This window comes from Carassius auratus, chromosome 50, assembly GCF_003368295.1.
Source record: "Carassius auratus strain Wakin chromosome 50, ASM336829v1, whole genome shotgun sequence".
In the NCBI taxonomy this organism is placed as follows: domain Eukaryota; kingdom Metazoa; phylum Chordata; class Actinopteri; order Cypriniformes; family Cyprinidae; genus Carassius; species Carassius auratus.
The window spans coordinates 9,546,562-9,573,652 of record NC_039292.1 but is presented as its reverse complement, the minus strand read 5'-3'; the positions used below and the strand labels follow the sequence as shown (position 1 = coordinate 9,573,652).

Here is a 27,091-nt window from a genome sequence, read left to right as displayed (position 1 = left end):
TTTAATACATTTATTTTTATTTTTAAGAATGAAAAACCGGTACAAATATTTATTTTATCTCACTAAATTGACTTTAAAACTGAGATATTCTTTATGTAGTGTACATTTCCAGAACTTATATCGTGTGTGTGTGTGTGTTTGTGTGTGTATGTGTGCGTGTGTGCGTGCGTGGGTGTGTGTGTGCGTGTGTGTTCTTGTTTTTGTGACATATCAGGACACAACTTTGTATAATGACATGGGTATGACACAGGTATTACAAGGAGAGCGTGACTTATGAGGACTTATGAGGACAAGTTTCCTGTGAGGGTTAGGTTTAGGTGTAGGGTTGGTGTAGGGCCTTAGAATATACAGTTTGTACAGTATAAAAACCATTACGCCCATAGGATGAAACCACTTTTCACAAAAACAAACATGTGTGTGTGTGTTTCTTAGATATGCCATGATATGCCCTATAGGTTTATAATTTTATCTTTATTTCTATCTCTGAATAGTGATCCTGGCCCAAACCATTTACATTTCTAAGCTACCCTTTATCACCCCTCAGTCAGTTTGTAGAGAACAGAGATAAACCCCAGTTGTTGGGGTTTGATTCGTCTTTAAGGGAGAGTTCACACGAAATAGACATTCTGTCATAATTTATTATGCACTCTCATGTTTTATATAAAACATGGTTTTCTCTCTTCTGTGAAATTTGTGTTAGGTGTAGGCTACTATTATATGCTCCATGTTATATTTAACCATGATATGCAAATCACAACACACTTCCTTGCCTAATAAATGCCTACATCTTAGTAACTTACAGTTCTATTTCATTCTTCACCCTGTAAATCCTAGCATATGAAATAATCAGAAAATAAATAAATAATGCAATAGTTTATTAGGAAAAAAACATTTCAGTTTTATGATGAATATGATGATATCTTGTAATGTAAATAAGTGAGAATTGTATAACATACTACTTACATAAAATGCATTATATCAGTTGCATATAAATACCAATTATATGTCTTATTATATTTAAAAGCTTAGTTTAACTATCAAAGCTATGTTGTTCCTGTGGCTCAGTGGTAGAGCATTGTGTTAGCAGTGCAAAAGGTTGAGAGTTCAACTCCCGGGAAACACTCATACTGTTAAAATATGTATATAGCCTGGATGCACTGTAAGTTGCTTTGGATAAAAGTGTCTGCTAAATGCATTAATGTTGTAATTGTGGGATCAAAACATATAATGCAATGATGATTGTGAAATGTATAATATTGGATACATAATATTTGTTAAACGTTCTATAAAAATGTGTATATGTAGGCCTATACATGTATGTTGATGATGTAAAACAGGTTTTTCTTAGAAATTTACTTTCCTTCTGACACCATATGACTATTAATATTTTTTTGTTTCCAGATTAGTAAGATATGCATTATTTTTTTCTGTACCTTTGTTTTTAATTTTATTATATTTAATTTTATTTAATTATTATACATATTCACATAAAAAAGTGAATGAAAGAAAAAACCTGCCCTATTTTCAATTATATTAGTTAGGGTAAAGTGATTTGACATGACAATTCTAAATGACCTCTTATTAAGAGGTTATCATGACATGTACACAGAGAATAAAAACAGTTATTCACTTTCATTTTATGAAAAAATGCAATGAAAGTGAATGGGGACTGAGGCTTGCATTCTGCCTGACTTCTCCTTTTGAGTTCCACTTAAGAGCTAAAATAATGCAAGTTGAGTAAAAGTTCACAGAACTGCCTTTTTTTTTTTTTTTTGTGAACTGTTCCTTTAAAACACGGCATGCTGTAATGGGCGGTGCTACTTTCTAACTGCAAGACATTACTCGGATAAAGGACAGAGTCCGGGTTATTGTTGATCACGAAACCGGTTTGTTCATGTTGCATTTATTCGTGCGATGATGAAAATGTAGGGAATCGATGGCATGCAGATTACGCATTTTTGAACTATGCGCATGCACATCTGCAAGGGATTTTTCGCTGTCAACACTAGAGCCACAAAGCGCTCGCGAGCACGTTGGACCCAAAGCCAAGTTTTGTGTCGGCATAAATGGATATAGTATCTTGGCTTTTCAAATATTGTTTTGCATCCTGTTGATATAAATGCTGTAACGTCAACTTGCCCTGCATCGTTCGCACGTACGACGTCATGCAATAGAAGAGTGAACAGGCAAAATGAATCGAGGTCAGCTGAAAGGGAATAACAAAGAGAACCTGCTCTGCAGTCTCGCGAGCAACCATTAGCGGAAGCTACGCGTTGTTGTAGCGTTTGACATTCGAACTTCGCAGTATCTCTCGAGACGGTTATAGCGGAGGCACAGAAACTGACATTAGCCATTTTGTTGGACTTTCATTGGATTCAAGTTACGTTAAGCGAGAGACTTTGATCTTTTCTCCTGCTTCGCGCCGGATAAACGTCATTTCAAAAACTGAGCACGCGCGTTTGGGGAATCACCGGTAAAAACCTAGAGTTGGCCGTTGGTTATTCACCGATAACTGAAGATGATGACGACGACACTTACTTAACATTATGGTACGTTTTTTGTCTTAAATGTGGTGACAAAATGGTCAAGGGTGAAGCTAAACGAAGCCGTGATTAATATTTATATAATTCTGAGTAACGATAGTTAACATTGGTTTTAGCTTCTTTATGGTTAACGCCAGATTTAAAAAGTGGAAAGAGATTTTACGTAACGTTAATGGGATACAGTTCATCTAAACAAATGTAACGTTTCTCATCCATTTTCTCGTTATTATGTTGCTTCAACCCCGGATGACTTCAATTTTTTGGGGAATACAAAAGAAAGAAATTTGGGGAATTTGTTGTTCGTCATTTTCCTCGATTGTGAATGCGGAATGAGTCGTTCAAGCTTAAAAATTACGGGGGAAAAAGTGAAATAGAGGAAATAAAATATAAGTTAAGTGAAGAAAATAAAGACGACGTATCAAATAATTATTACTCGCGGTATTAGCGGAAAGTCGCCAGTATGATCTTCAGTATTGTAACTTACTTTTTGTTTCTCAAAAGGAAAAACGTGATAAACAACTGTTTCAAATGTTTTTTTCTTTCTTTCTATTATTTGAAACCATATACGACACATGGCAAGGACAAATCTAATTTACGTATCCCTCAACATATGTTCACTGTCCTGAAGACATTTGTTCAGTATTGAATAACGTTAACGTTACTTCCAGTTATTTCTTAAAAACAAAGATAGTGTACATGACATATGTTGTTGTTTAAAAAGGATTAGAACTATATACATTTTAAAAAGTTATGTATTGCATGTTTTGAATTTGACTTGTTTAAAAATCAAAGTTACTTCCTCATACTGTCTTTATATAAAACTTTCAGTATGACTGGTCTATTTTTACAGTAATAAATGATACATCCTATCTTTTTAGTGAGAATAAACTCTCATTAACCTTCTTTAAATGGGTTAATATTTGCATGGTTGTGGAAAAGCCATTGCCTTTTAAGTAGAGTGTAAATTTGTTAACTGTGGCTAACCACCTTGGTTAAATTGTATTTTCTGTCTCTTTCAGTGAATCAGATGCAACAGTTGAACTTTGTGCTCTGGCACAACCTTGGGGTTAAAAGTGATTATCACATTTATCAGCAGGCTAACTGCCCTGCCCCCACAGGAGACCCCCTATGTGGATTGAATTCACCCCACAGTTTCACACAGGATGGATGAGCTGGATGTGAGGTCTCATTTTTGTCATCATTATCGTCATCAACAACAACATTTTTTGATCAGTGCGTGGATCCTGCATTACGTTTATCACCAAGCACTTCCTGTGCTCCTCTCCAACACTTTTGTTTGCAAGAGTATTGACTTTCTCTGAACTGCTGTTTTGAGAGGACTGAGGTTTGGCAAGTTTTCACTTGGTTTGATGCAACCTCTTCTCATTATCAAATTTGTATGCTGTTGTTGTTCTTTTTCATGCATGGATAGCATATAAGATTTGACCCTACTTCTCGCTCCACTTGGTGGAGAAATGTCAGAAAATCCCAGCAACGATATGGTCAAGTTCCTTTCCCCCCCTACGAAGAACATCAATGGCTCCAGCTCAGACACGCTGGTGGGCGAGCGTCTAGGGGTCGAGGTCCGCCGTCGCCACCACACCATGGAGCGAGAACTACTGAAGGCAGAGCACCGTTTCTTTCGGCGCAGCGTCATCAGCGACTCCAATGCTACGGCGCTGGAGCTGCCCAGCAAGAATGCAATCCTTACCATCCCAACTGATTCCCATGCTGCCTTGGAAACCAAAGCCCCTTTTGTGGCCACACAATCTGAAGGTTTGGTTGCACCAGAAAAGAAGGAGGGTGACGGTGTTGAGACAGCCATAGAGTCAATGCCAGTGTTGATTGCGAATACTACACATCATCTTTCTGCAGAAGCACCACGTTTTGTTGCAGAGTTGAAGTCTGGAGATAGTGTTGATGCAAAACAAGAAGATGAGAAAGAGGAGGAGGATGAAGGTAAAGATAAGGCACGAGCTAAGACCGATTTGCGGGATGCGAAGGCAGAGCCAGAGGACAATGAAGAAGTTGAGACAAATGCAGTCGGGACGTCGCCAGATGGCCGGTTCTTGAAGTTCGACATTGAGATTGGACGTGGCTCTTTTAAGACAGTCTACAAGGGTCTGGATACTGAAACCACAGTGGAGGTGGCATGGTGCGAGTTGCAGGTACGTTACCTGTATTTTGTCTTTATTTAGTTCATTAGTGAATTTCAGTTACTTTTTTCAGTCTTTGTTTTAAGCATCAGAGGCCATGAACCTGGCCAACCAATTACACATTATATTCTTTTATTTGAAGGAAAAAAGTATTACAAAAATTGGACCGTTAGACTATGTACTATGTATGATGACTTAATTGCACCATTTGTGGTGCTTCATTCTGTACAGCATCATTTTCACCAGTAAAATAAAAAAGTTGAAATAATGCAAATGGATAAATTGTTGTTTAACAAACTCTGAACTGACAGTAGCTCTGTCTTTAAAGGTTCATGAGTTATAATTCAATTGACCTTTGGAGAAAATAAATGGAGTTTTTTCTTCTGAAGCCTGAGTGTTGCGCTTTATGGGTAGGATGTCACAGCTAGGATAACAAAGTGCAACATTTGCCGTTGTTGGCACTCTTGATCTGTCCGCTAGCGGTGATAAATCACTATCTGAACTGCTCGTTTGTGACTAAAGTAGAGACTATCTCATAGGAATGTAATGATTCACACTCAACTCATGATACCATATGATTCACTATACAGTCTTCTTTTCGTTTCTATTTTTTTTCGACTTTTTTTTTTTTTAACAAAATGATTTTAGTGGATTTTGTGTGACAGCTGCAATGTAGTGTTTCCTTGGTTATCGCTGTGATTTAACATATTTAACTATAATATACACAATACAGAGGCAAGATGAAAAGAATGGTTATGGTTTATAGTTTCTAAAGACAGTCAGTTCCCCTTAAAGATACATTCCTGTAAACTCCTATCCCCAACTGTATTGTGATTTAACATCCCAACCGTTTGAATCGTCACACATTTGTATCGATTTTCAATCAGCTCGGGGTGCATCGTTACATCCCCACTATCTTTCTCTGAAACCTACATTCCTCTCTTGAGTCTTTTCCAGTACAGTACCTTTTAATGAGAGTCTAATGACAAGTCAGTTTGATTCAAACTTCAATGCCCCACCTACACCTTGTGTCATCAGCTTGTATTGTTCATGTTTAATTTTGCTGTATAGTCTCTTTAGAGAGCGGAAACACTTTTACTAGTCCCTTTGTCACACCTTTGGAACTTGTCACCTCTGAAGCATCTCAATACACACCCCTGACACTTGTCCCATCTGGCATTTGGCCAGTGTTTTTATAGCTGTTCTCATCTTTGGCCATAGCTCCAGCATTGTAGTATCAATCTTGAGTAGAAAATCCTTGTTTCCTAATTAGGTTATTTTAGACCACCAGGTGTGTTTTGGAAGATGTGTGGCATATGTAGTAAATCAAAAATATTTATTCAAGGAGTTTCCAAGTCAGTGGGAAAAAAAGATAATAAATTGCAAATTTAGATCTTACAGGGTGACTTTATTTCTTGGAATTACAATTGATATCATGCAAATGTGAATTAATACTACAGTTCAGAAGTTCGGGGTTGGTAAGATTCTTATATTAAACAATTTAATTTCTTATAATGCTTTATTTTGTTACAGAAACAGGCTTTTATAAATTGCAGTCTTCAGCCATTTACTTTTTTATTTTATGAACTGTGAGAAACATGAGCTTTTGTACATTTTTGCACTCATTCCACTTGTATTGGTTTATGGTATGATAAAAGTCTGTGTAATCTCTGTGAGGTGTGCTTGCATAGAGAGCATGCTAAAGCTGGCCAACAACTGTACATAGCAACAACACCTTTTTCAGAAAATCACCAGCTCATAAGTTGTATGGCCCACTTCGGAGTAGTCAGTTTGCATTCAGAGACTTCCTTCCTTCATTGTTTTTTATTTTTATTTTTTTTTATGCACTGATGTGCCACATACAGGTGTGATTTCAAAAGTGGGTCAAGTTCAACCACCAAAGCAATTGTAGTCTCCTGTGTGAAGCATGGTGAGCTGGTTTACCAAGGCTCGACTCAGTTGCTCCTGCTGTCTTTTTTTTTTTTTTTTTTTTTTTTTTTTTTTTTGCAGAGCGATGACGAGGCAGCTTCACGTGAGCTCCTGCCTGCTCATGGCCCTCAGACGTAGCCAGCTCATACACTGAGCTGAAACAAAAGCCTTTCTCTAGCTTTTAGCCTCTCTTTAACTAACTTTTTTCACATTTCATGTCTCACTTGTCGTTATTTTTGTCTCCCGGCCTGTCTTGTGTGATACAACGGTATGTGTTACAAGCTGCAAGTTCACACTGCTGCAGAAAAGGAAAGGCCCTGTGTATCTCCCCTACAAGGCCATCTGTCTCTAGCGCCTTATGCTGAACTCAGGGATATTCCCCTCCCACATTTCTCTTCTTTCCTTTCTCACATGCTGAACACATTTGAACAATATATAGGTCACCACAAAAAGAAAATGGATCTCAGATGCTCCTCTTTTTTTTGTGGAAGATCCCTCTGAATAAGCGTCCACCTCAAAATACCACATTAAATATTCTCTTAAACGGTTTAGCCAGATAATTGAGTCATTGTAGCATACCACTCATTTTAAAGCAACTTCTTGAGTTAAAGATTTCTTTTCCCAGTTGACATGTTTTGTCATGTATTTTTATTATTATTATGATTTATTATTTTAAATGTTTTTAAGTTAACTATTTTTTAAGCCATTTTATTAAAATATTTGCATTTTTTTTTTCTGCTAAAAGTTTGATTACTGTTACCACTTCTGGGCTTTGTGATCCCATGAGAACTTCATGAGATTTATTTTTTTTTTATTATTATTATTATTTTTTTTCTTGATGGAAAGAAATTATTTAAGTGTTAAAATAGTACAGTCATTAATTTACTTCACATACACAATATAAACTGTACCTTTCAAAAATTTGGGATGGGTTTTTTCAGAAGGGACAAGTTTTGTAACAAAGCCTTTACTATTTCAAATAAATGCTGTTCAAATTAAAAGATGTTTCCACAAAACAAATTATGCAGTAATACTGTTTTCAACATTGATAATAATGAAAAATTAGATAGAGCAGAAAATCGGCATAATTGAATGATTTCTGATGGATCATTTGAGACCAGACTGGCTGCTGAAAATTTGCCTTTGTCATTACAGGAATAAATTAAGTTAAAAAATATATTAAAATAGAACTTGTAATAATATTTCACAATATTATTGTATTTTTTAAATATAAAGGCAGCATTGATGAGCATAAGACACTTCTTTCAAAAACATTTAAAAAATCTTACTAACCTCAAACTTTAAAACTTTTTGTAATATTTTACTCCTTTTAGATTAACATTTCTGCCTGATAGATGGAGCTTATGCATGTCCAAACTATATGTGCGGCCCCTTATAAGTACCAAGACCACCGCACTCTGTCCCAACCTACTAAACTACATTGGTACATTTTTTAGTATCCAGGTAATTTGTGTTTCAGATCCTCTCACTAATCCTAGTTCCTTATCTTCCATCTGAAGTGGTATGTGTATGTGAGTTCAGTGTGCAGGCCGCCCCTCTTCTAGGGAAACACTCCCATGGTTTGCTAGCCTGGTCACATAGGCCAGAGAATGCACCACATATTTGGAATAGTCAAAGAGGAAGGGGGAGAAAGTAGGTCTGCTGTAGGGTGGGGTGTAAAGAGTCCCCCTTCCTCTAACCCACATCGTTTGGCACTGAAATGGCTTTGGACAGGGCTTCACTCCATTAAGGCATTGTGTTAAAGACCACTAATTGTGTTAGTTGTACACGTGAGCAGTTACTGAAGTTTTAACCTTAACTTACAGTGAACGACAGTCGCCCCAGGGCTTGGCAAAGGCGAACTCATGGCTAAATGATTCTCATTCCAGAGATAGCAGCTGACCGCACCAAAAGTAGGTCAACTAAGAATCGGCAGTTGAAATTTTTTTAACTAGTCAGGTGCACACAGCAAAACGGTCACACTGCTGGACAGGGTTTGAGCCAAGTACTTTGTAGATGATATTATTAGTGCTGCACCATCTACTTTGATTGCAAATGAGGTTTTTGAAGTAGCAGCATTTCCCCCTTGATGAAACCACAATTCAGCACACAGCTTTTTTTTCATAACTGAAAAGTCACAGAGGTGTGTAAGCTGTTGGGTTCGAGTGTGTATTTAAAAGAAAGGTAAATATGAATGCGATCCCATAAAAAGGTTATCCTCTGACAATATTGACACAGACGCAGCCAGCTCATATCCATAATGACCACACAATTTACCAACAGCCACACAAATAAGCATAGGGAAGCTAACTAGTAGAGCCAATGATAATCAGGTTCAAGTAATCTACTAAGAACACAGTTTTTTGGGTGCAATAATAGTGCAAATGCCAGAAACTTGACTATGGCAAACCTAGTAAATCACCTGGCATGACTCATTTAAATACTCCCCTCCCATAAATTTTGAGTCCGAAAGGAAAAATCCTAAAAATGTATATGCAATAATGTTAGGCACAAAAATAACTCTTCATCGTCTTTAGTAAATTCTGACGGAAACTTTTAACACCAACAGAGGGTTTGTGCTAGCCCAAGCTCTTAGTAAGTCTGGCCCTGTATAATTTTGTATAAAATGTGAAACGTATAAAATAGTGTTGGCTTTTTGAAGAATTGCTTTTGTTCTTCTTTTATAAGTCACTTTGGAAAAAACATCTGCTAAATGCATTTGTAAATGTAATGTTTTCTTTTGTTCCCCTAGTTTATAATGTAATTTTTTCCCCAGAAGGTTTTTTGTTATTTTTTTTGGCATTGTTGCAAAAAAAAAATATTTAAAGTGCAGTCAGATTTAGACTGGTTTGTACTCTTTTGTAATACTCTAAAATAAAATAAGAAATTATTTTTCAGGATCGCAAGTTGTCCAAGTCAGAGCGGCAGCGTTTTAAAGAGGAAGCCGGAATGCTGAAGGGTCTACAGCATCCCAACATAGTACGCTTTTACGACTCCTGGGAATCATCCTTGAAAGGGAGGAAGTGTATTGTCCTGGTGACTGAACTCATGACATCTGGGACACTCAAGACGTAAGTGCTCTTATTTGTTCCTGTCAGATTTTTTTTTTTTTAAGCCATTTTTGTCATCAAGGCCACCTGCTATGATTTATTTGTTTTCGGTGCCCTTGTAGGTATCTAAAATGGTTTAAGGAGATGAAGATCAAAGTCCTGCGCAGCTGGTGTCGCCAGATTCTGAAGGGGCTGCACTTCCTTCATACCCGGTCGCCTCCCATCATCCACCGGGACCTCAAGTGTGACAACATCTTCATCACCGGACCTACTGGATCTGTTAAGATTGGAGACTTGGGTCTGGCTACCCTCAAGAGGACCTCCTTTGCCAAGAGCGTCATAGGTACGGCTAAGTATTTGCAACTGCATTACTGCCTCCAAATTGAAATCCATTTGAATTGTCAGACTCCCATTTGTGGTTGAGGGAAAAGCAAATCCTTCATTCCGTGTTTCTTTTTCAAGTTTCTTTTCTTCTTCTGCTTCTATTCAATGTGTGTTTCAATGACAGTGGTGAGAAAGCAGACCACAGCGTTTCCCTGACCGCTTGAACCACAGCTAACCAGGGCTCCCGCTTTACGGAAGTTGTCTCTTGACACCCTCCTTTAGTTCAAACATAGCTTTTGTCTTTTCTTCTGTCCTCATTGCAACATTTGCAGGTGCCCACAGACAGAGTAAGTAGATGTGGAGCGGTTGTAGGTATTTTGTGACTCGTCTGCAGGGAAACCTGATCTGATCTCAGGATAACACTAGAGCTAGAGTTGAGCCCTGGGCTGCCAGGTACCGTGAGTGATCTTTTGCTCTGGTTTGGAAATTTGTGGTCTGTTTCTTCAGTCAACCATGATTTAATGATGATGATGATGATGCTAATAAACCTGTTCACCCAACCTGTTCTTTTAGTGTGTCAGTGCTCAAAGCCTTAAACTCTCTGCTCATCTCCCTCATACTTTTAGCTTTAAGATCTTTGTGTTTTTTTGTTTGTTTGTTTTGGAAGCCTTAGGCTCTAATTTCAGGTCTCCCCTTATTCTACTTTAAGGATTATTTAGTGTACTGCAGTACAGACAGTAAGTATGCAGAAATGAGCCTGGTAAGTCCACCAGTATTATGTGACACACATCAGTCAGAATCATTATCAGTATGGGAAGTTTGTCCGTGTGAGACCTTTATCAGTGGGTCATTTGGTTACGGTTTGGTCTTGTGATGAAAGCATCAGGCCCTCTGACCACAAACTTGTTATTTGGGTTAACAACCACAAATATGTTGATTTCTTAAATTCAGTCTCACTTGTTTAGAATCATGTGGTCAGTCCAGGCCTTCGAGTGAGTGCTGTGCACCAGTTTGGTTTTTCTCATTCGCAGTCCAGACCCTTGAAGGTCTTACATGGAGAAACTTGGGCTTCTTATCATTGCGGTCTAACTGAGGGGAGTTTCCCCTTCCTCTTTTTATTTTTTACTTTTACTTTCTATCCCTTTTTTGCTCTTCTTTCCTCTACCTCTCTCTTTTCTCGCAGGTTGTGCCCAAGCGGTCTTCAGCGACAGCTTCATCTTCCTCTCACCTCTTCAATGAGAGGTTGTAATAGGGTACTGAGAGAGTTCTGAACCATTCTTTTAATTTAAGGTACTCCTGAGTTCATGGCACCTGAGATGTATGAGGAGAAGTATGACGAGTCGGTGGATGTGTATGCCTTTGGGATGTGTATGCTGGAGATGGCTACTTCTGAGTACCCTTACTCCGAGTGTCAGAATGCAGCTCAGATCTATCGCAGAGTCACCAGCGTAAGTCCACACTTCACTGGCGGAGGAAAGAGTCCCTTTGTTTGCTGCACTATTTTAGTCTTTTCACCCCTTTTTTGCACACTGTTGGGGGTGTTTCCTTTCTACTTTTTTTTTTTTTTTTTCACACAGTGGTAAGTAGTTTTTGTTCTCTACCAGTAAATACTGTAGCCCAGTCTCCGTAACTGTTACTGGCCTAGCAACCTAATGGTATCAGACAGTTATAAATACAAACATAAGCCTGAGTAACTCAATGTAGTATTTTTGAGAAAATCTGGCCCCAAGTTTGCTTTTTTACATGTGACTTGATTGTTTTCTGTGTCGTGTTTACAGGGGGTGAAGCCTGGCAGTTTTGACAAAGTGGCTATTCCTGAAGTGAAGGAGATCATTGAGGGTTGCATTCGTCAGAATAAAGATGAGAGGTGGGTTGACATTCACTTAAATCCAGATTGATCAAATTTAAGGTCATAAATGTCTTCTGTGTATTTTATGTTCTTAACCTGTTTATGCTTAAGCCAACCATACATGGGGATACGTCAGAATGGGAGGAAAGATCTCACAAGTTTCCAGTGACATTTTGCATGCTTTATTTAACATTTAACATAAAAAATTTCTGAGTCAGAGACACATATGAATGCATTTTGATGTCACTACTGAGGAATAAGTGGATTTTATTTTTTAAAACATTGCCATAAAATTGGTTTGTATGTAAACCAGTTTCCTCCACTGATCAATATATGTATATATGTTCTCATTAAAATATTGGTACAGGTCTTAATTTTTTATTTGTTGTTTTGTTTTTTAGGTATTGCATCAAGGACCTCCTAAGTCATGGTTTTTTCCAGGAGGAAACTGGTGTTCGTGTAGAGCTGGCTGAGGAGGATGATGGAGAGCTGGTGGCCATAAAGTTGTTGTTACGCATTGAGGATGTAAAGAAACTTAAAGGGAAATACAAAGAGAATGAAGCCATTGAGTTTTCCTTTGACTTAAATAAAGACGTCCCAGATGATGTTGCCCAAGAAATGGTAAAGATACTTGGATTTCTGTTCTATTACTTAACTACGGATTGAAATCAGTTGATGTTTTGAATCTTTAATTGGTTCATTTTGTTTTTAGCCTTGCTTGTAATTATCCATGTATATTTATTCTGCAGCCTTTCAGTGCGTAAAAAAACACCTAAATATTTGCAGAATTCCCCCATCTTATAACATTGACCTGTCGTTTGTCTTTAAAGTTCAAATCATATTAATCTTTTTCCTTAAGGTTGATTCGGGCTATGTTTGTGAGGGTGACCACAAGACCATAGCAAAGGCCATAAAGGACAGAGTGTCCCTGTTCTCCCGTAAGAGAGAGCAGAGGAAACTTGTAAGAGAGGAACAAGAAAAGAGGAAAAGGGTCCAGGAGAATGACTCCTCAAAACTTAACACCACAGCCAAGCCCCCTGGTCCCGCTCTGGCCTCAGTCATTATGGAGTCTGAAGAACATGAAGCAGACCAGCAACTGCAGCAGCATGGAGCCTCTGCTTCCAGTTAGTGTTGCAAAATCAGTTACTTTGCTTGAATTTCAATACTTAAAAGTACTTTATAAGCATGATTGTGTTAACATATTGCCAAAGCATTATACACAGAGCAAGTAATGACGAGAAAATTAATTATACAATATAACGATAACAAACAAAAAAAATGCTAGAAATGAATTTAAAAGAAAAGATACACGTGTTTGTATGGGAAAATGTTCTGAAAGTCTCAATGTCTCATGGCTGTAGGTTTTGTGGACCCTCAAGGTTCAGCGTCCGTCCCTGAGACTCAGCCTGCCCAGCCAGGCACATCTTTGAGCACTGTACAGCCTGATCCCCAGCCACAGCACACCATCACCCATCCACAAAGCATGGTGTGTCATTTTCTCCGTATTTTGTTACCGTTCTTGGTTTTCAAACAGAGCTAGTCATGTTAACCTGAAGAAAAAAAACAACTACTTTTGTTTCTAAATTGCTTCTCATCAATAGACCCAGCACCCAGCCCAGGCACCTCTGCAGCAGCCGAGCAGTACTTTGACCCCAGGTCCCATCGCCCAGACTGGAACTTCGGCCCAGGTACACTCCACGTGATCCGTAATATGAAGACAAAAACATCTTGCTCTATAGATCTGTTGTTTGTTAAACATAAACCAGAGTTAAACATAAATGAGAGTATACATGAATTGTCTTCTTAGGGGATGGGTCAGACGGCCACTCTGCCCTCTGCCGTTCAGCCTGTCGTCCCCTTGCAGTACCATCAGCCGCCTCAGGACGGCAGCACTCCACCTCAGGGCCCTCAAGTCTTACAGGTACAGTAAAAGTGCCCTCTGGTGACTGACCTTGCATCTTCCATTGACCTGCATGTTTCTTGATGAATGTTGTGTGCTTTGAGCACAACATCCAACTTATTAACAGTTCATACATTAATCCTACTGTTCTTTACTTCTCCATCCTTGCCTTGCATGCTGGCTGCTCTTATATACTTGTCAGATATGGGCATGTCATCTCAGCCCTCCTGTTTTCTCACCACCTCCAAATGCTGAACAGCTCTATTTTTTTTCTTTATCAGGCCTGTCAGGTACTAGTTGTGCCTAACACTGTGGTGTGTGAATTAGCTGTTTGCCAATGTGGGTTTTTAGTGCTGATAATAATATCTACAGTGCTGATGGCTGATATAATGCTTTCACATATAAAAATAGAATGTATATTTATAAATAGCATTTTGTAGTGGTGAACATAATTGCTTATTTTTACACTATTTTCTTAAAATTCACTTATAATGCTAAACAAAAATACTTTGTTCACTGGTATGTTTTTAGATGCTGGAATAAGTAAATGTGGAAAAATGTTCTTTAAATGTCAGTACTTTAAATGTCAGTACACTAATACAGTGTTTTGGCCTTTTTATAGCTATATTTTACTTGATTAAAACTACAGTAAAATCAGAATAATTATTACAGTTTAAAATAACTCTTTTCTCTTTGCTTATTTATTTATTTTTTAAATGTTATTCCTGTGATGGCAAAGCTGAATTTTCAGCAGGCATTACTCCGGATTGTATCCACATTGCATCCTTTTTATCTGGACAAAGAACGTCTCTTCCCTGTGATTTGTGTTTTGGATGATCATGATTAGGAGTCCCTGGGGTTCTAACATCATAAATGAATTCTCTGTTACAGGCACCAGTGAGTGTGTCTCACTCCCAAACGCAGCCAGGAGAGCAGTCACATCCTCAAACATCTCTGGTTCCAGTCTCCACAGAAAGGTGAAACATCTTTTTTTATAACTCCTTTTTCTTCATATTGACATTCCAGTACAGAGTAGTTTAACCAACAGTTTCTAATGTTTTGGGTTCCCTCAGTGGTCACTCTGATCCTGCATCTGGTCTGAGCGATGGGAACGATGGCAGGCATGAGGGACGTTCTATGAAACGACCCCAGAGCCGCTCTGTACGCAGTCACTCACGCCACGAAAAAATGGCCAAGAACAAACTCAAGCTCAATGTGCTGAATGTAAGTTATGATCAAATCTAATTTGATTAGTTTTTAATAGTGGCAATACATTACACTTTGGTTTGTATTTTACTATATAAACAGTGTGATTATAAGAACAAAAATTAGTATGTCATATAATTTACTTTCATGGGGTTATTGATCTGTTTGTTTTTGCAGATTTCTAATATTGGGGACCGAGTTGCTGAATGTCAGCTGGAAACCCACAACAAGAAAATGGTCACATTCAAGTTTGATTTAGATGGAGATAATCCAGTAGAAATAGCTGAAATTATGGTACACCTTACTCTTACTTTCACCTTTTTTTTTCAGTAGAGTGGTTTAATTGCCAGAGACCTCTTCATTTGAAATTACAATAATATTTATTTCAGTATGTATTGGGTTTTATTTATTTGTAGGGGGGGGGGGGGTTTCCTTTCATTTAGCATTTTCTGGATTAAAATGTTGACTTTCAGTATCCAAAATGTTTAAAAAAAAAAATAATAAATAGATTTATTAGATTTTAATAAATTTGTTACTTGTGTGTGTGATTTCAAGATCGAAAGCAATTTTATCTTGGAGAGTGAGCGGGAGACCTTCATAGAGCAGGTTAGATATGTCATTCAGATGGCCGATCAGAAAGGAAAGGCTCAGAAAAATAACCAAAATCAGGTACAGTTGATGATTTTTCACACCATAATAACAAAGGATTTGTATACCACAAATGAAATTTAAATTCCCTTTAACACTTGTTATTTCAGGTGGGCAGTAATTTGGGCCAGCAAGTACCTGAAATTTTAACATCCAGTGTGCCTGGTGAGTGTAGTTTGTGGTGATGTTCTCATATTTTATCTGCCCCATCTTGCAACCTGTATCATTTGACATATTTCACATTTAACAGGTATACCACCTAGCGTGGCAGCACAAGTTGTACTTTCAGCAGGCCGGCGCTTCATAGTTAGCCCTGTGCCTGAAGCAAGACTCCGGGAGCCAATTTTTGGACCTCTTTCTGCAAACACATCATTTGAAGACTCCATACCAGGTCTGATTTACATTTCCTCAGAAAAAAAAGTGCTTAAACTTGTACATGAATTATTTATGGTATTTTGTTTTAATTTATATCTGCCATGTAATAGCTGATGAAGCTGATATGGCAATACATTTTAATATGACCACCCAACATGTAAGACTGATTTCACGTATTCTCACGTCTAGCATCTGACCCCACATCAGCCAGCATTGTTCAGCAGGACCAAGCTAGCTTTGCCCCTGGCTCAACCCAGATTTCTGTGGTGCCAGCCACACCTGGAGGTCTTGCCCCAGAGAGCTGTATCCCTCCTATTTCTCAGTCGTTATTCCAGAGCCCTGTCCCAGCAGCCACTGTAGCTCCGACAGTGGTCACAACTCATGCTTGCACTCCTACACCATCTACCACTCAGCAAACCATAACAGGGAGGACTTCTCCTTCTCCAGCCCCAACTGAATCACCAGCACCACGTCGACAGTCACTTTCCACCCCTTCCCAGACTCCTCCCAATGTTGTGGCTGAGAGCAATGGCTTGGATCAAGCTCAAACCGACAACCAGCAAGTGCAAGTTGGTCCCTCCTCTGTCCCGGTGTCGCAGTCATCTGCAACAGGAGATTGTGAGAGTGATGTTCAGGGGAAGCCACCTGGAATTGAAGACATCCATGCTTTAGACCAGAAGCTGCGTTCCCTTTTCAAGGACTCCTCTCAGAGCTCCTCTAACCCACCAGATGGATCTGGAGAGACGTCCACATCCTCCCCACCCAACACTATCAGCACTAACACTCCTGGTTTTGTCTCCGGTGGGATGCCTTCCAGTTTGTCTCTCAGCTCCAGTGGGAACTTTGCACCTGGTGCTTTTGCCTCTATTTTGACCCCTACAAGCTATGCCCAGACACCACCTGCAGATCTGTCCCCACAAAGGCCACAGGTGAGGAACATTTCTAACTGCTGATTTAGTGTCTGTGTCGGTATTAGAATAATTTTTTTTGTCTAGTTATTCAAGATGGCATTAAAAATTGCATTCATACCAGTGTAAAATATTATATGAAATTTAGAAATATCTTAATTTTTAACTGACATAAAAATGAAATAAAGAAATATAGAAATATAATAATGACAAAAGCACATAATAAAATTACTAAAACCTATACTAAAATAAAATACTATTATGAAATATTAATAAATACTATAATTTGAATAAAATTATATAGTTTTTGTTGTAAACAAAACTGACACATTGTGCAACCAGCATGCAGGGGAAAGAATTAATGTCATAAGAGGACAACCTGTCCCCACAAAATACAAAATAACAACTAAATGTTATTTGTGAATGTAATAATTTTGAATATAAATAAAAATAATGATTAACGCCGCCTTCACACTGGCAGTTGAAATCAGTTCCGATACGGCAACGAAATGACCGGAAGTCATTCATTTCCTATGGAGATACGAATGGCTACGAACCAGATCCGTACGAGTGCGGTGCGAAAAAAAATTGTCCGTTGGTAATCCGGATGCGTTCAAAAAATTGAACTCTTGCGAAAGGTTACGAACGGTTCCTATCCGACAATTTCAGCGGAAGTTGGCGTTGCTATGGTACTGATAAACAAACCTGAATTCTTAACTTTTAATAAAATAAATAATGATTTTATAACGATAAGTTGTCATGTCATTTTTTTAATTTTCATGATTTTCTAACATTATAAGGGCAGTTAAATACAATTAAAATGAAAAATTAAATATTGTGGCCCCCGCTCTCGGATGACACTTGGTCTCTCTCGCTCGATTGCAGGGTTGTTGCAGCCCTGTATACCACTATATCACAATTAGCTGACCTGACATGCATATTCAAATACAGACAATATAAGTCGTTCTAATCTCTCCGCTTCCGAAGCTTTTCATCGGTGTAGTACGACGTCCACTGGGGGAGTATTTCGTATTACGGAGCTGATTTCAACTGCCAGTGTGAAGGCGGCGTAAGGTGTACATTCGCATGTAAAAGTTCAAAATATAAGAAAAAATGCGTCATAAAGTTTACTTGCTGATTAAATCACATGACATGTTTAGTGTTATTAAATGTAAACTTCTCTTTAAAATTATAAAAAAGTCATTGTTATTTTCAAAAACAAATGAAACCATTTTGAATTCAAAGAGTATATTTCTAAAATCAAGAGTATACTTTTTTTGTCATTGACCTTTTAAAATGGACAATTTTCTTTTTCTCTCATTCATATTTGTGCACACATTCTCTGTTACAGACTGGATCTGTAACTCAACCAGATGGACAGACCAGCATTGAGGAGAAAGAGCCAGCAACAACGCCACCTGAGAAAGCTTTCACACTTGGCAGATTTCAGGTAGCCTTGTAGACTTCTCAGTGTCCACTAGGGCTCAGATTGTATGCTTTTACATTTTTTACAGCAAGTTCATGCACATCCTGCATCCTACATTTCAGGTTTCTGTGGCCAGTGATCAAGACCCAGGCACTGCTCAAGATCCAGCAGTTGTAGTCTCATCTTCCTCCATCACCCCTTCATCAACAACAACAACATCATCGTCAACCTCTTCCTCATCATCACCGTCATCTCTCTCTAGCCCTGAAAACACCGTTCATAAATCTCAGATGCCTAACAGGGTCAGCCCTGAATCCATCCTATCTACCACTACAGTCGGCCGCTTTGAGGTGACTTCCAGCACGGACATCAATGTGGGCCGCTTCTCAGTGACTCGAGCAGAAGGAAAGACCTCTTCTCTAAGTTCTGCCGTGGGACCAGACTCTTCTAAACAGTCTAAAATGACCCCTTCCACCGTGTCCATCGCCAATCACTACCTCAGCAGTGACAACGACTCGGAACCAGAAGATGAGGGCTTTAAACGAGAGATGAACAAGCTCAGGGAGAGGTAACTGTGTTTTCCGCAAGCTCAGTCATGAAAACCGTGTATCGTGATCACCAACTGAACTTGAAAATGAATTTCTTTTCGCAAGGCATATGGTCGAGATCCAGGCATTACTGAATAAACAGAAGAAGGAAATCGAGCAACTCTATACACGTCTGGGCAAAACGCCATCCTCTGTGGTGGTCCCTCCCACCATAGCCATTGTGTCAGGCAGGAGGAGACCCACTAAGGGCAAGGGGACCAGGTCAAGAAGTGGTAGCGGCACTGCCTCTTTTCAACAAGGTATCAGAGCTTAGTTATTTACATCCTACTGTAACATGGGCTTGTGTTCAAATGGCATGAAAATGTTGTTTGGGTTTTGTCTAGGGAACAAACAAGCTGTACAGAGTGGTCAAATTGCAGTCAATCAGTCAGGCACTGGAAAGACTTTACCATCTGAAACCTTACCAGGCTCAAACGTTCATGTGCAAGGTAGCACTTTTTTATTTAGATTTTATTTATTTTTTTCTTCAAAATGCTCCGATTTTTCTAATCAAGGAATATTATTTGTAACCTACAGGAACCACAAGTCCAGTGAGAGAAGAGAACGGACAGAGCCAGGACCAGGACCAAGCACCTGCTGCTAATCTGCCACACAAGGGCACGTTCACACCTGACCTCCATCAGCTGGTTGATAACTGGGCCAGGGATGCCAAGAACAAGATGCCACATGTCAAGAAAAGCTCCAAAAAGATTGCACACAACCATATTGTACGTTAACTCTTACTATTCAAAAAAAAAAACAAGAAGTATGTTTAATATAATTTACATTTAGATGTAGATTATCACAGAACCTAAAATGGGAAGACTCTAATTGCCTTTGATAAAACAAGTAAACTTGGTTTTGGAACAGAATGCGTATTTTATTTCTAATATTTAGATTTATATGGATTTTTTTATATTATAATACTTTTTTGTTTAAACAGATAGTAGAGTTTCTGAGTGTTTCAAGCACTTTTATGCTGCATAGTATCATGCTGTAAGCTTAGCAACATGTTAATATCACACACACACACACACACACACTGGGAGTCAGACCTCGGCAGGTTTTGGTACAGAGCTCTACATCGACTTCAAGCTGGCATTCATTTTTGAGTGCAATGAATTAAACCAAGTATCCGCCCTATACCATTTTCTATTTCAGTGCAGAAAAATGATCTGTCACTGGTTCTGTTTAACTGCGGCTTTAAACGGTTGGCCTGTACAGTGACATACACAATAGCTCAGTGCATTATAGTGTTATTTAGCATGGCTAAAAACACTTTCCTCTGGTTTAACAGACAAAGCTTAAGCATAGTCCCAGACTAAAATGTAAGTCTGAACTGTTTCAACTGAGAAAAAAAAAGTGCACTGACTGATCTTGAAATATATCCGTGCCTTTGTTTTGTCTCAAGATGCACACCAGTAATTATTATTATTATTATTTTTTTTTCATAAGGCACGTTTATCAAAATTCATTAAATGGCCTCATCCTTGCTTGGTCTAAGCACTGTGTGAAACCAGGCCTGTATTGACCAAATCAAGATTTATTCCTGTTATTACTTATCAAGGCCAACTGTTTTCTTTCTCAGATGATGCCACGGAAATACTCTGCACCAGGTGAGCTTTGTTCCATGGGTGGTCACATGCCAGCCACCATCAACCCCTCAGCTGGGCAGAAGGGTCCACTGTGTGTGACCAGTCAGCAGTTTGACTACACCTGCCCCACCTACAGCGTACCCCCGTGGACTCAGGCGGGCCCGCTGTCATCCAGCACTACCCCTGCAGGACAACAGCCGGGCTTCCTCGTACCCTCAGCAGCTCACCAGTCCGGAAACAACTGCGGGTCAACTACTCTACACACCACTCAGGCGAGCTGAAACAGCAGAGTTGGCACAAGAAAGGGAACAGCTGTGCCTAATGGGGCTGTGATTATCGGACCTAATGTTTTATCCGACAGTTTACATTGGAAAGACTTTCAGATCCATATAATGTGACTCAGTTTATTTGAATCTGGCTTAACCTGCTATTTAAAAGACAGATAGATGAATGTGTACATTTGTTAAAGAGGCACAGGAAAGGTTAAACTGGTTTAAGTTGTCTTAAACATAAGCTATATAGCCTTATAGTACGGATACCGTCCTTATTGTAATAAAGTCAGGCAGTGTAATGCAGTGATGGTGTTGTGGTTTACTTCGAGAAGAGATAATAACATGTTAGTGAATGGATGGAGAGATGGAAAGAGAAGAGAAGACAACACCACCAACACAAGCCTGAATGTGTATCCTACATAAGAGTCTAGATTGTTGGAAGATGGATAAAGAAGGTTGGTAGGAATGTTGGGAGGAAATCCCTTTCAGAGACCACTATTAAAGGACGTCATTTTGTTATGTTGGAGGTTGAAACGAAAGGAAGAGGATGTGCAGTTGAGGGAGGTTTAAGCAGGGTTTTATAGCTTGCATGTATTTCATAGCATTGTTCATTCGTGACCTTTTGTTTTTTTATATATCATTTATGATGAACTTACAATAATACAGTGGATCTTATATAGACAGTCACCACTATTCCCTGTCCACACCTTTTTGTATGTAAGTGGATAGTAGGCTTAATTTGGGTAAGGTTGAGCATTGTTTGTATATTGATGAAAGCATATTTCTTCATCCAATCACATGTTGTTTTCAATTTGAATGAAGCTAGCCTTAAACCACAGGACTATGTCTTCCCCTGTGTTTAATATGTCATACAGCCCATGCTGTAGTAAATGAAATACTTGATATTTGGGCAGTGACCAACTTTGTTGTTAAAATATTTAATATTGTGTATTTGACTGCAGCAACACAGAAGTACAGTATTAAACTACAGCACCTCAACCAGTTGGTTGATATCACTCCCCCAAACCATTTTTTCCTATTTTATTATATACACAAAAAAAAGTGCCAATTGTTTGCGGAAGTGACATCCCGTCACCTCTAAAGTGATCTGATTGACTTCTCTAGAGAAGGTTAAAGTTACTGCAATGCAGAAAACACATCGTTCAAAGGTTTAACGGATATGGGTTATTTGTTACTTTTGATACTTGATTGAACAGATTTGAATCCTGTAATTGACCACAACCACATTTAGACAGTAAAAACTGTTGAAATACCACTAATCACAGTCACACGCTCCTGTCACATTACTGATCTTCTGAAAACTGCATGTTTTCACTATCTACAACTCACTTGTTCCCATAGAAAACAGCATTAAATTTGTGGGGTCAAAAATTGCTGCTGATGTTTTCCATCCAGGGTCCTTTTGGTGTTTATCTATGGTTTTGTGTTTAAAAAAAAAAAAGTGTATATACATATATATATTCAAATGCTAAATAAAACATTTTGGACTTTTCCCTCCTCAAACTACATTGTGCTTATTCTTATAATGTGTTTTCCAGAATTTAACCCACAGCTTTTCACATCACCCGCCATCAGCTATCAGTAAAAATGGTCAAATGTGGTAAAATAACCCAGGAATATAGTTTCAATCCATTCCACAGACTTTTATTCTCCAGAAAAGAAAACGATATTCAATACGTATCTAGTCTTTGTTTCTTCATCATCTGGCTGTGTCTGTATGGGCTCTGTGGTCCACCTGCATTAACAATTACATCTTTACCATAGGTCCATATTTAAAAAGAAGCTAAAGTTATTTTCTCTTAATGAACAGGCACATTCAACAAACACAGGCTTGTTATGAATTGTGGGCCGCAGGCTGCCAGCTCTGAGACTGATAAGTCCCTGGCTATTTATATATTAATTAGGATGTGGGATGTTTAAGAGTTAAGAGGCAAAACCAGAACTGGGCATGTAGATACTTGCCTAAACACAAAGTATTTTAAATGAGCATGTATTTATTCCACAAACAGATCAGAGTGTACCTTATCCTGCTGTAATTCTCATGTCAGAGGATCTGTACTGGCCATATCCTCCCTTGCCTTGAGGAACAACTTGTCCCTGGGTTAGAGCTGGTGCTCTCAGGTATTGGGCTCTCTGTGGGGACTTGCTGCACATCATCATCTTGTGCTGGCTCGGTGTCATGGGACGGGGAGATTCTCTGGAGCCTGTAGCAGGATTGTCGAGCATATCAATGCCATCCAGATTGAAGTCCCGTAATTCTGGGTCATCTGAGGAGAAGTGAGAAATATTTACAGATTTCACCTTACCATATATTAGCCTTTACCTGTATTAAAACCTCAGTCACCAAAAGGCTTTCATAGTTTTTCCAATTTTCTGACAGTGACTATTTATTTATTTTGGTGTGTGTGTGTGTGTGTGATTTTAAAGAGAAAAAAAAATTATTTCAAGGATACTCTGACCATGCTTTTCCATGGAATCACAATGAAAGCGGTCTTGCATTTTCAAATTAAAAAATTCATTTAAAAAAATTTGAATGACAGAATTAACATTTTTGTTAAATATATTTTAAAAACAGGATTTTCAAACTTTGCGATTCCCCAAATTTGACAATTCCCTTGCAAATGACCCCATTCCTCAAAAACAAAGGCCAGCCGAATATATATATATATACAGTATTGTTCAAAATAATAGCAGTACAATGTGACTAACCAGAATAATCAAGGTTTTTCGTATATTTTTTTATTGCTACGTGGCAAACAAGTTACCAGTAGGTTCAGTAGATTCTCAGAAAACAAATGAGACCCAGCATTCATGATATGCACGCTCTTAAGGCTGTGCAATTGGGCAATTAGTTGAATTAGTTGAAAGGGGTGTGTTCAAAAAAATAGCAGTGTGGCATTCAATCACTGAGGTCATCAATTTTGTGAAGAAACAGGTGTGAATCAGGTGGCCCCTATTTAAGGATGAAGCCAACACTTGTTGAACATGCATTTGAAAGCTGAGGAAAATGGGTCGTTCAAGACATTGTTCAGAAGAACAGCATACTTTGATTAAAAAGTTGATTAGAGAGGGGAAAACCTATAAAGAGGTGCAAAAAATGATAGGCTGTTCAGCTAAAATGATCTCCAATGCCTTAAAATGGAGAGCAAAACCAGAGAGACGTGGAAGAAAACGGAAGACAACCATCAAAATGGATAGAAGAATAACCAGAATGGCAAAGGCTCAGCCAATGATCAATTACCAATTACCAATTACCTGTAAGTACTGTGACAGTTAGAAGACGTCTGTGTGAAGCTAATCTATTTTCAAGAATCCCCCGCAAAGTCCCTCTGTTAAACAAAAGGCATGTGCAGAAGAGGTTACAATTTGCCAAAGAACACATCAACTGGCCTAAAGAGAAATGGAGGAACATTTTGTGGACTGATGAGAGTAAAATTGTTCTTTTTGGGTCCAAGGGCCACAGGCAGTTTGTGAGACGACCCCCAAACTCTGAATTCAAGCCACAGTACACAGTGAAGACAGTGAAGCATGGAGGTGCAAGCATCATGATATGGGCATGTTTCTCCTACTATGGTGTTGGGCCTATTTATCGCATACCAGGGATCATGGATCAGTTTGCATATGTTAAAATACTTGAAGAGGTCATGTTGCCCTTTGCTGAAGAGGACATGCCCTTGAAATGGTTGTTTCAACAAGACAATGACCCAAAACACACTAGTAAACGGGCAAAGTCTTGGTTCCAAACCAACAAAATTAATGTTATGGAGTGGCCAGCCCAATCTCCAGACCTTAATCCAATTGAGAACTTGTGGGGTGATATCAAAAATGCTGTTTCTGAAGCAAAACCAAGAAATGTGAATGAATTGTGGAATGTTGTTAAAGAATCATGGAGTGGAATAACAGCTGAGAGGTGCCACAAGTTGGTTGACTCCATGCCACACAGATGTCAAGCAGTTTTAAAAAACTGTGGTCATACAACTAAATATTAGTTTAGTGATTCACAGGATTGCTAAATCCCAGAAAAAAAAATGTTTGTACAAAATAGTTTTGAGTTTGTACAGTCAAAGGTAGACACTGCTATTTTTTTGAACACACCCCTTTCAACTAATTGCCCAATTGCACAGCCTTAAGAGCGTGCATATCATGAATGCTGGGTCTTGTTTGTTTTCTGACAATCTACTGAACCTACTGGTAACTTGTTTGCCACGTAGCAATAAAAAATATACTAAAAACCTTGATTATTCTGGTTAGTCACATTGTACTGCTATTATTTTGAACAATACTGTGTATATATATATATATATACACACAGAAACATATATGCATTTATATTGTGATTTTATAAATACAATGCTGTTTTACAAATGCTTTTATATTTTTACTGTACTAAAGCCAGATCAAAATATCAGAAAATTAATTTTATTTTTTATTATTTAAAGTTTTACAAGTATTTCCTACTGTTAAAAACTAGCTCAGGAAAAAATATCACAATTAATCGTATCATTTCTGACCGGTGAAACCCCATCTGTATCAAAAACTGTTGAAAAAACAGTTACATATATTTAATATTTAGTTGCCACAGTCAGCCATAAAAATGTCTTTCAAAACAAAAAGAATATTCATTTAAAAAGTATTTCCCATCAGCTGATCATTTATTATACCATAGGTTCCCAATGCACATGTACCATGATCACACCTCCTCCTGCTTAGTGGTCACCAGGTGATGGAGAGCACTACACACCTGACACTCCTGCAGGCAAAAGCTTGAATCTTTTATACTCATGGCTAAAACATGAACCCTTATTTTCCATCACACCTTGCTTAGACTGCAGTTTCTTAGCCTCCATTTCCTGTCTGAACTTTTGCTGCAGCAGCTGCTGTCTCGATTCCAGAGGAGGATCAGATGAGGACAGGTCAGCCATGTCAGCTGCTGACCTAAGAACATGGAGAGAAGCAGATTTATCATAAGTGCAGCTGGCTAGTGTTGTGGTTGAAGTAAGCACCAAATAAACTCACCTTGGGGTGTTGCTGGGCCTGTTTTCAGAGTCCTGGTGAGCTCTCATGCCCTCCTCATACAGGGAGACTTTCCATCTGCTCTAAGAGACTGTCGGCTGGTTCCTTTGGTTTGATAAATTCCCTGCTGTTGGCTCGGGCCAGACGGTCGAACCTGGCTTTCTCCACAGATGGCTCAGTGTCACTGGGTTTGGTTTCGTCCAGGTCTAACAGAGGAGGTGGCTGTGGTAACGGAAATACACCATATATCAAGTACAGAACTGGAGGAAATACATTAAAATAAGTCAACGTATCATTAATTCAGCCCAAATGTTGATAGGATTACTTCTTACCTGCTATGGTATTTTATTGATCGCTATGAGATACGCCTTATTCAGAACACAATTTCCAAGTGCATTTCCGAAATAATTATAATAATAATTCCTTACATTTATATAGCGCTTTTCTAAGCATTCAAAGTGCTTTACATGAAAGGGAGGATCTCCTCATCCACCACCAGTGTGCAGATTCCACCTGGATGATCCTACTTATCATATGGCTTCTCATCGACTAGAAAAAAATATTTAAAATATTATAAATAATTTTTAGTTTAAATTACTTGTGTAAAGGATGAGATTGCAGAGTTTGGGTTGGTAAGAATTTTTGGGGGGTTGGTAAGTCACTTAATTCCACCAAAGCGGAATTTATTTGATTTATTAAAAAAAAAAAATACAGTAAAAAAACAGCAATATTATGAAATTTTCTGAATATTAAAATTTCAAATAACTGTTTTCTATTTAAATATATTTTAAAGGGGTTATATGATGTGATTTAAAAAAAATTATTTTCTCTTTGGAGTGTTACAAGCTTTTGGTGCATGAAGAAGATCTGTAAAGCTGCAAAAACTAAAGTCTCTAATCCAAAGAGATATTCTTTATCAAAGTTAACTCTGCCACTCCCCCTAAAACAGCTCATTCAAACACGCCCCACATGTCTACATCACTATGTGGAAATATTTGCGAAATGTCACCCAAATGTTCACACAAAGAAAGGCGGCGTGGTTTCAGTAACCGCAGTTAGTGTTGAAGCAGTCATGTCAGGCAGACGCTGTGTGTATCTAGGTGAAAGCATAAGCACTTAATTTGGCCTTTGAAAGTAGATGCACTTAGGAATCTTTAAGATTACTTACAATAGAACAGCAACGCATTTTACTGATGATCGTTTTGTGAACCTCGGAGAGGAGGTACTTCTGACTTTGCTATGACAGTCTGGTGCTTCTGAATCAGCTGCTGTAAGTATGTTTTATTATT

The 27,091-nt window shown here is 38.5% G+C and overlaps 2 protein-coding genes across 3 annotated transcripts; one reads left to right on the top strand and one right to left on the bottom strand.

Annotated features, from left to right (window-relative positions):
• Positions 1 to 1,818: 1,818 nt before the first annotated feature.
• Positions 1,819 to 22,286, top strand: LOC113066920 (serine/threonine-protein kinase WNK1-like). 2 transcript variants are annotated; one of them, XM_026239054.1, is made up of 24 exons: positions 1,819 to 1,886; positions 3,563 to 4,711; positions 9,527 to 9,699; positions 9,801 to 10,021; positions 11,293 to 11,450; positions 11,781 to 11,869; positions 12,253 to 12,472; positions 12,711 to 12,975; positions 13,213 to 13,337; positions 13,453 to 13,539; positions 13,659 to 13,772; positions 14,643 to 14,728; positions 14,825 to 14,975; positions 15,135 to 15,251; positions 15,513 to 15,626; positions 15,716 to 15,770; positions 15,856 to 15,996; positions 16,170 to 16,909; positions 18,240 to 18,338; positions 18,437 to 18,882; positions 18,968 to 19,161; positions 19,246 to 19,350; positions 19,439 to 19,629; positions 20,490 to 22,286. In XM_026239054.1, exons 2-24 carry the CDS (start codon positions 4,019 to 4,021, stop codon positions 20,775 to 20,777), a joined length of 4,872 nt encoding a protein of 1,623 aa, XP_026094839.1. In that variant the 5' UTR covers positions 1,819 to 1,886; positions 3,563 to 4,018; the 3' UTR covers positions 20,778 to 22,286. The 2 variants fall into 2 exon arrangements, with proteins under 2 accessions (XP_026094839.1, XP_026094837.1); XM_026239052.1 differs by having other exon boundaries at positions 1,825 to 2,549.
• Positions 22,287 to 22,499: 213 nt separating this feature from the next.
• LOC113066401 (uncharacterized) lies at positions 22,500 to 26,081 on the bottom strand (the record flags this gene model as incomplete). Its single annotated transcript, XM_026238303.1, is given in 4 exon segments — positions 22,500 to 23,056; positions 25,606 to 25,724; positions 25,806 to 25,844; positions 25,846 to 26,081. Coding segments are annotated over 4 exon segments (639 nt in total), but the record flags the coding sequence as incomplete, so codon positions are not given.
• Positions 26,082 to 27,091: the final 1,010 nt, after the last annotated feature.

What these genes read in the sequence shown, in the direction of transcription:
- LOC113066920 (XM_026239054.1), top strand. Translation starts at nt 4,019, where the DNA reads ATGTCAGAAAATCCCAGCAACGATATGGTCAAGTTCCTTTCCCCCCCT. An exon ending in CTTTGCCAAGAGCGTCATAG is followed by an intron (nt 10,022 to 11,292) that starts GTACGGCTAAGT and finishes TTTTAATTTAAG; the next exon opens with GTACTCCTGAGTTCATGGCA. An exon ending in GTTCCAGTCTCCACAGAAAG is followed by an intron (nt 14,729 to 14,824) that starts GTGAAACATCTT and finishes GGGTTCCCTCAG; the next exon opens with TGGTCACTCTGATCCTGCAT.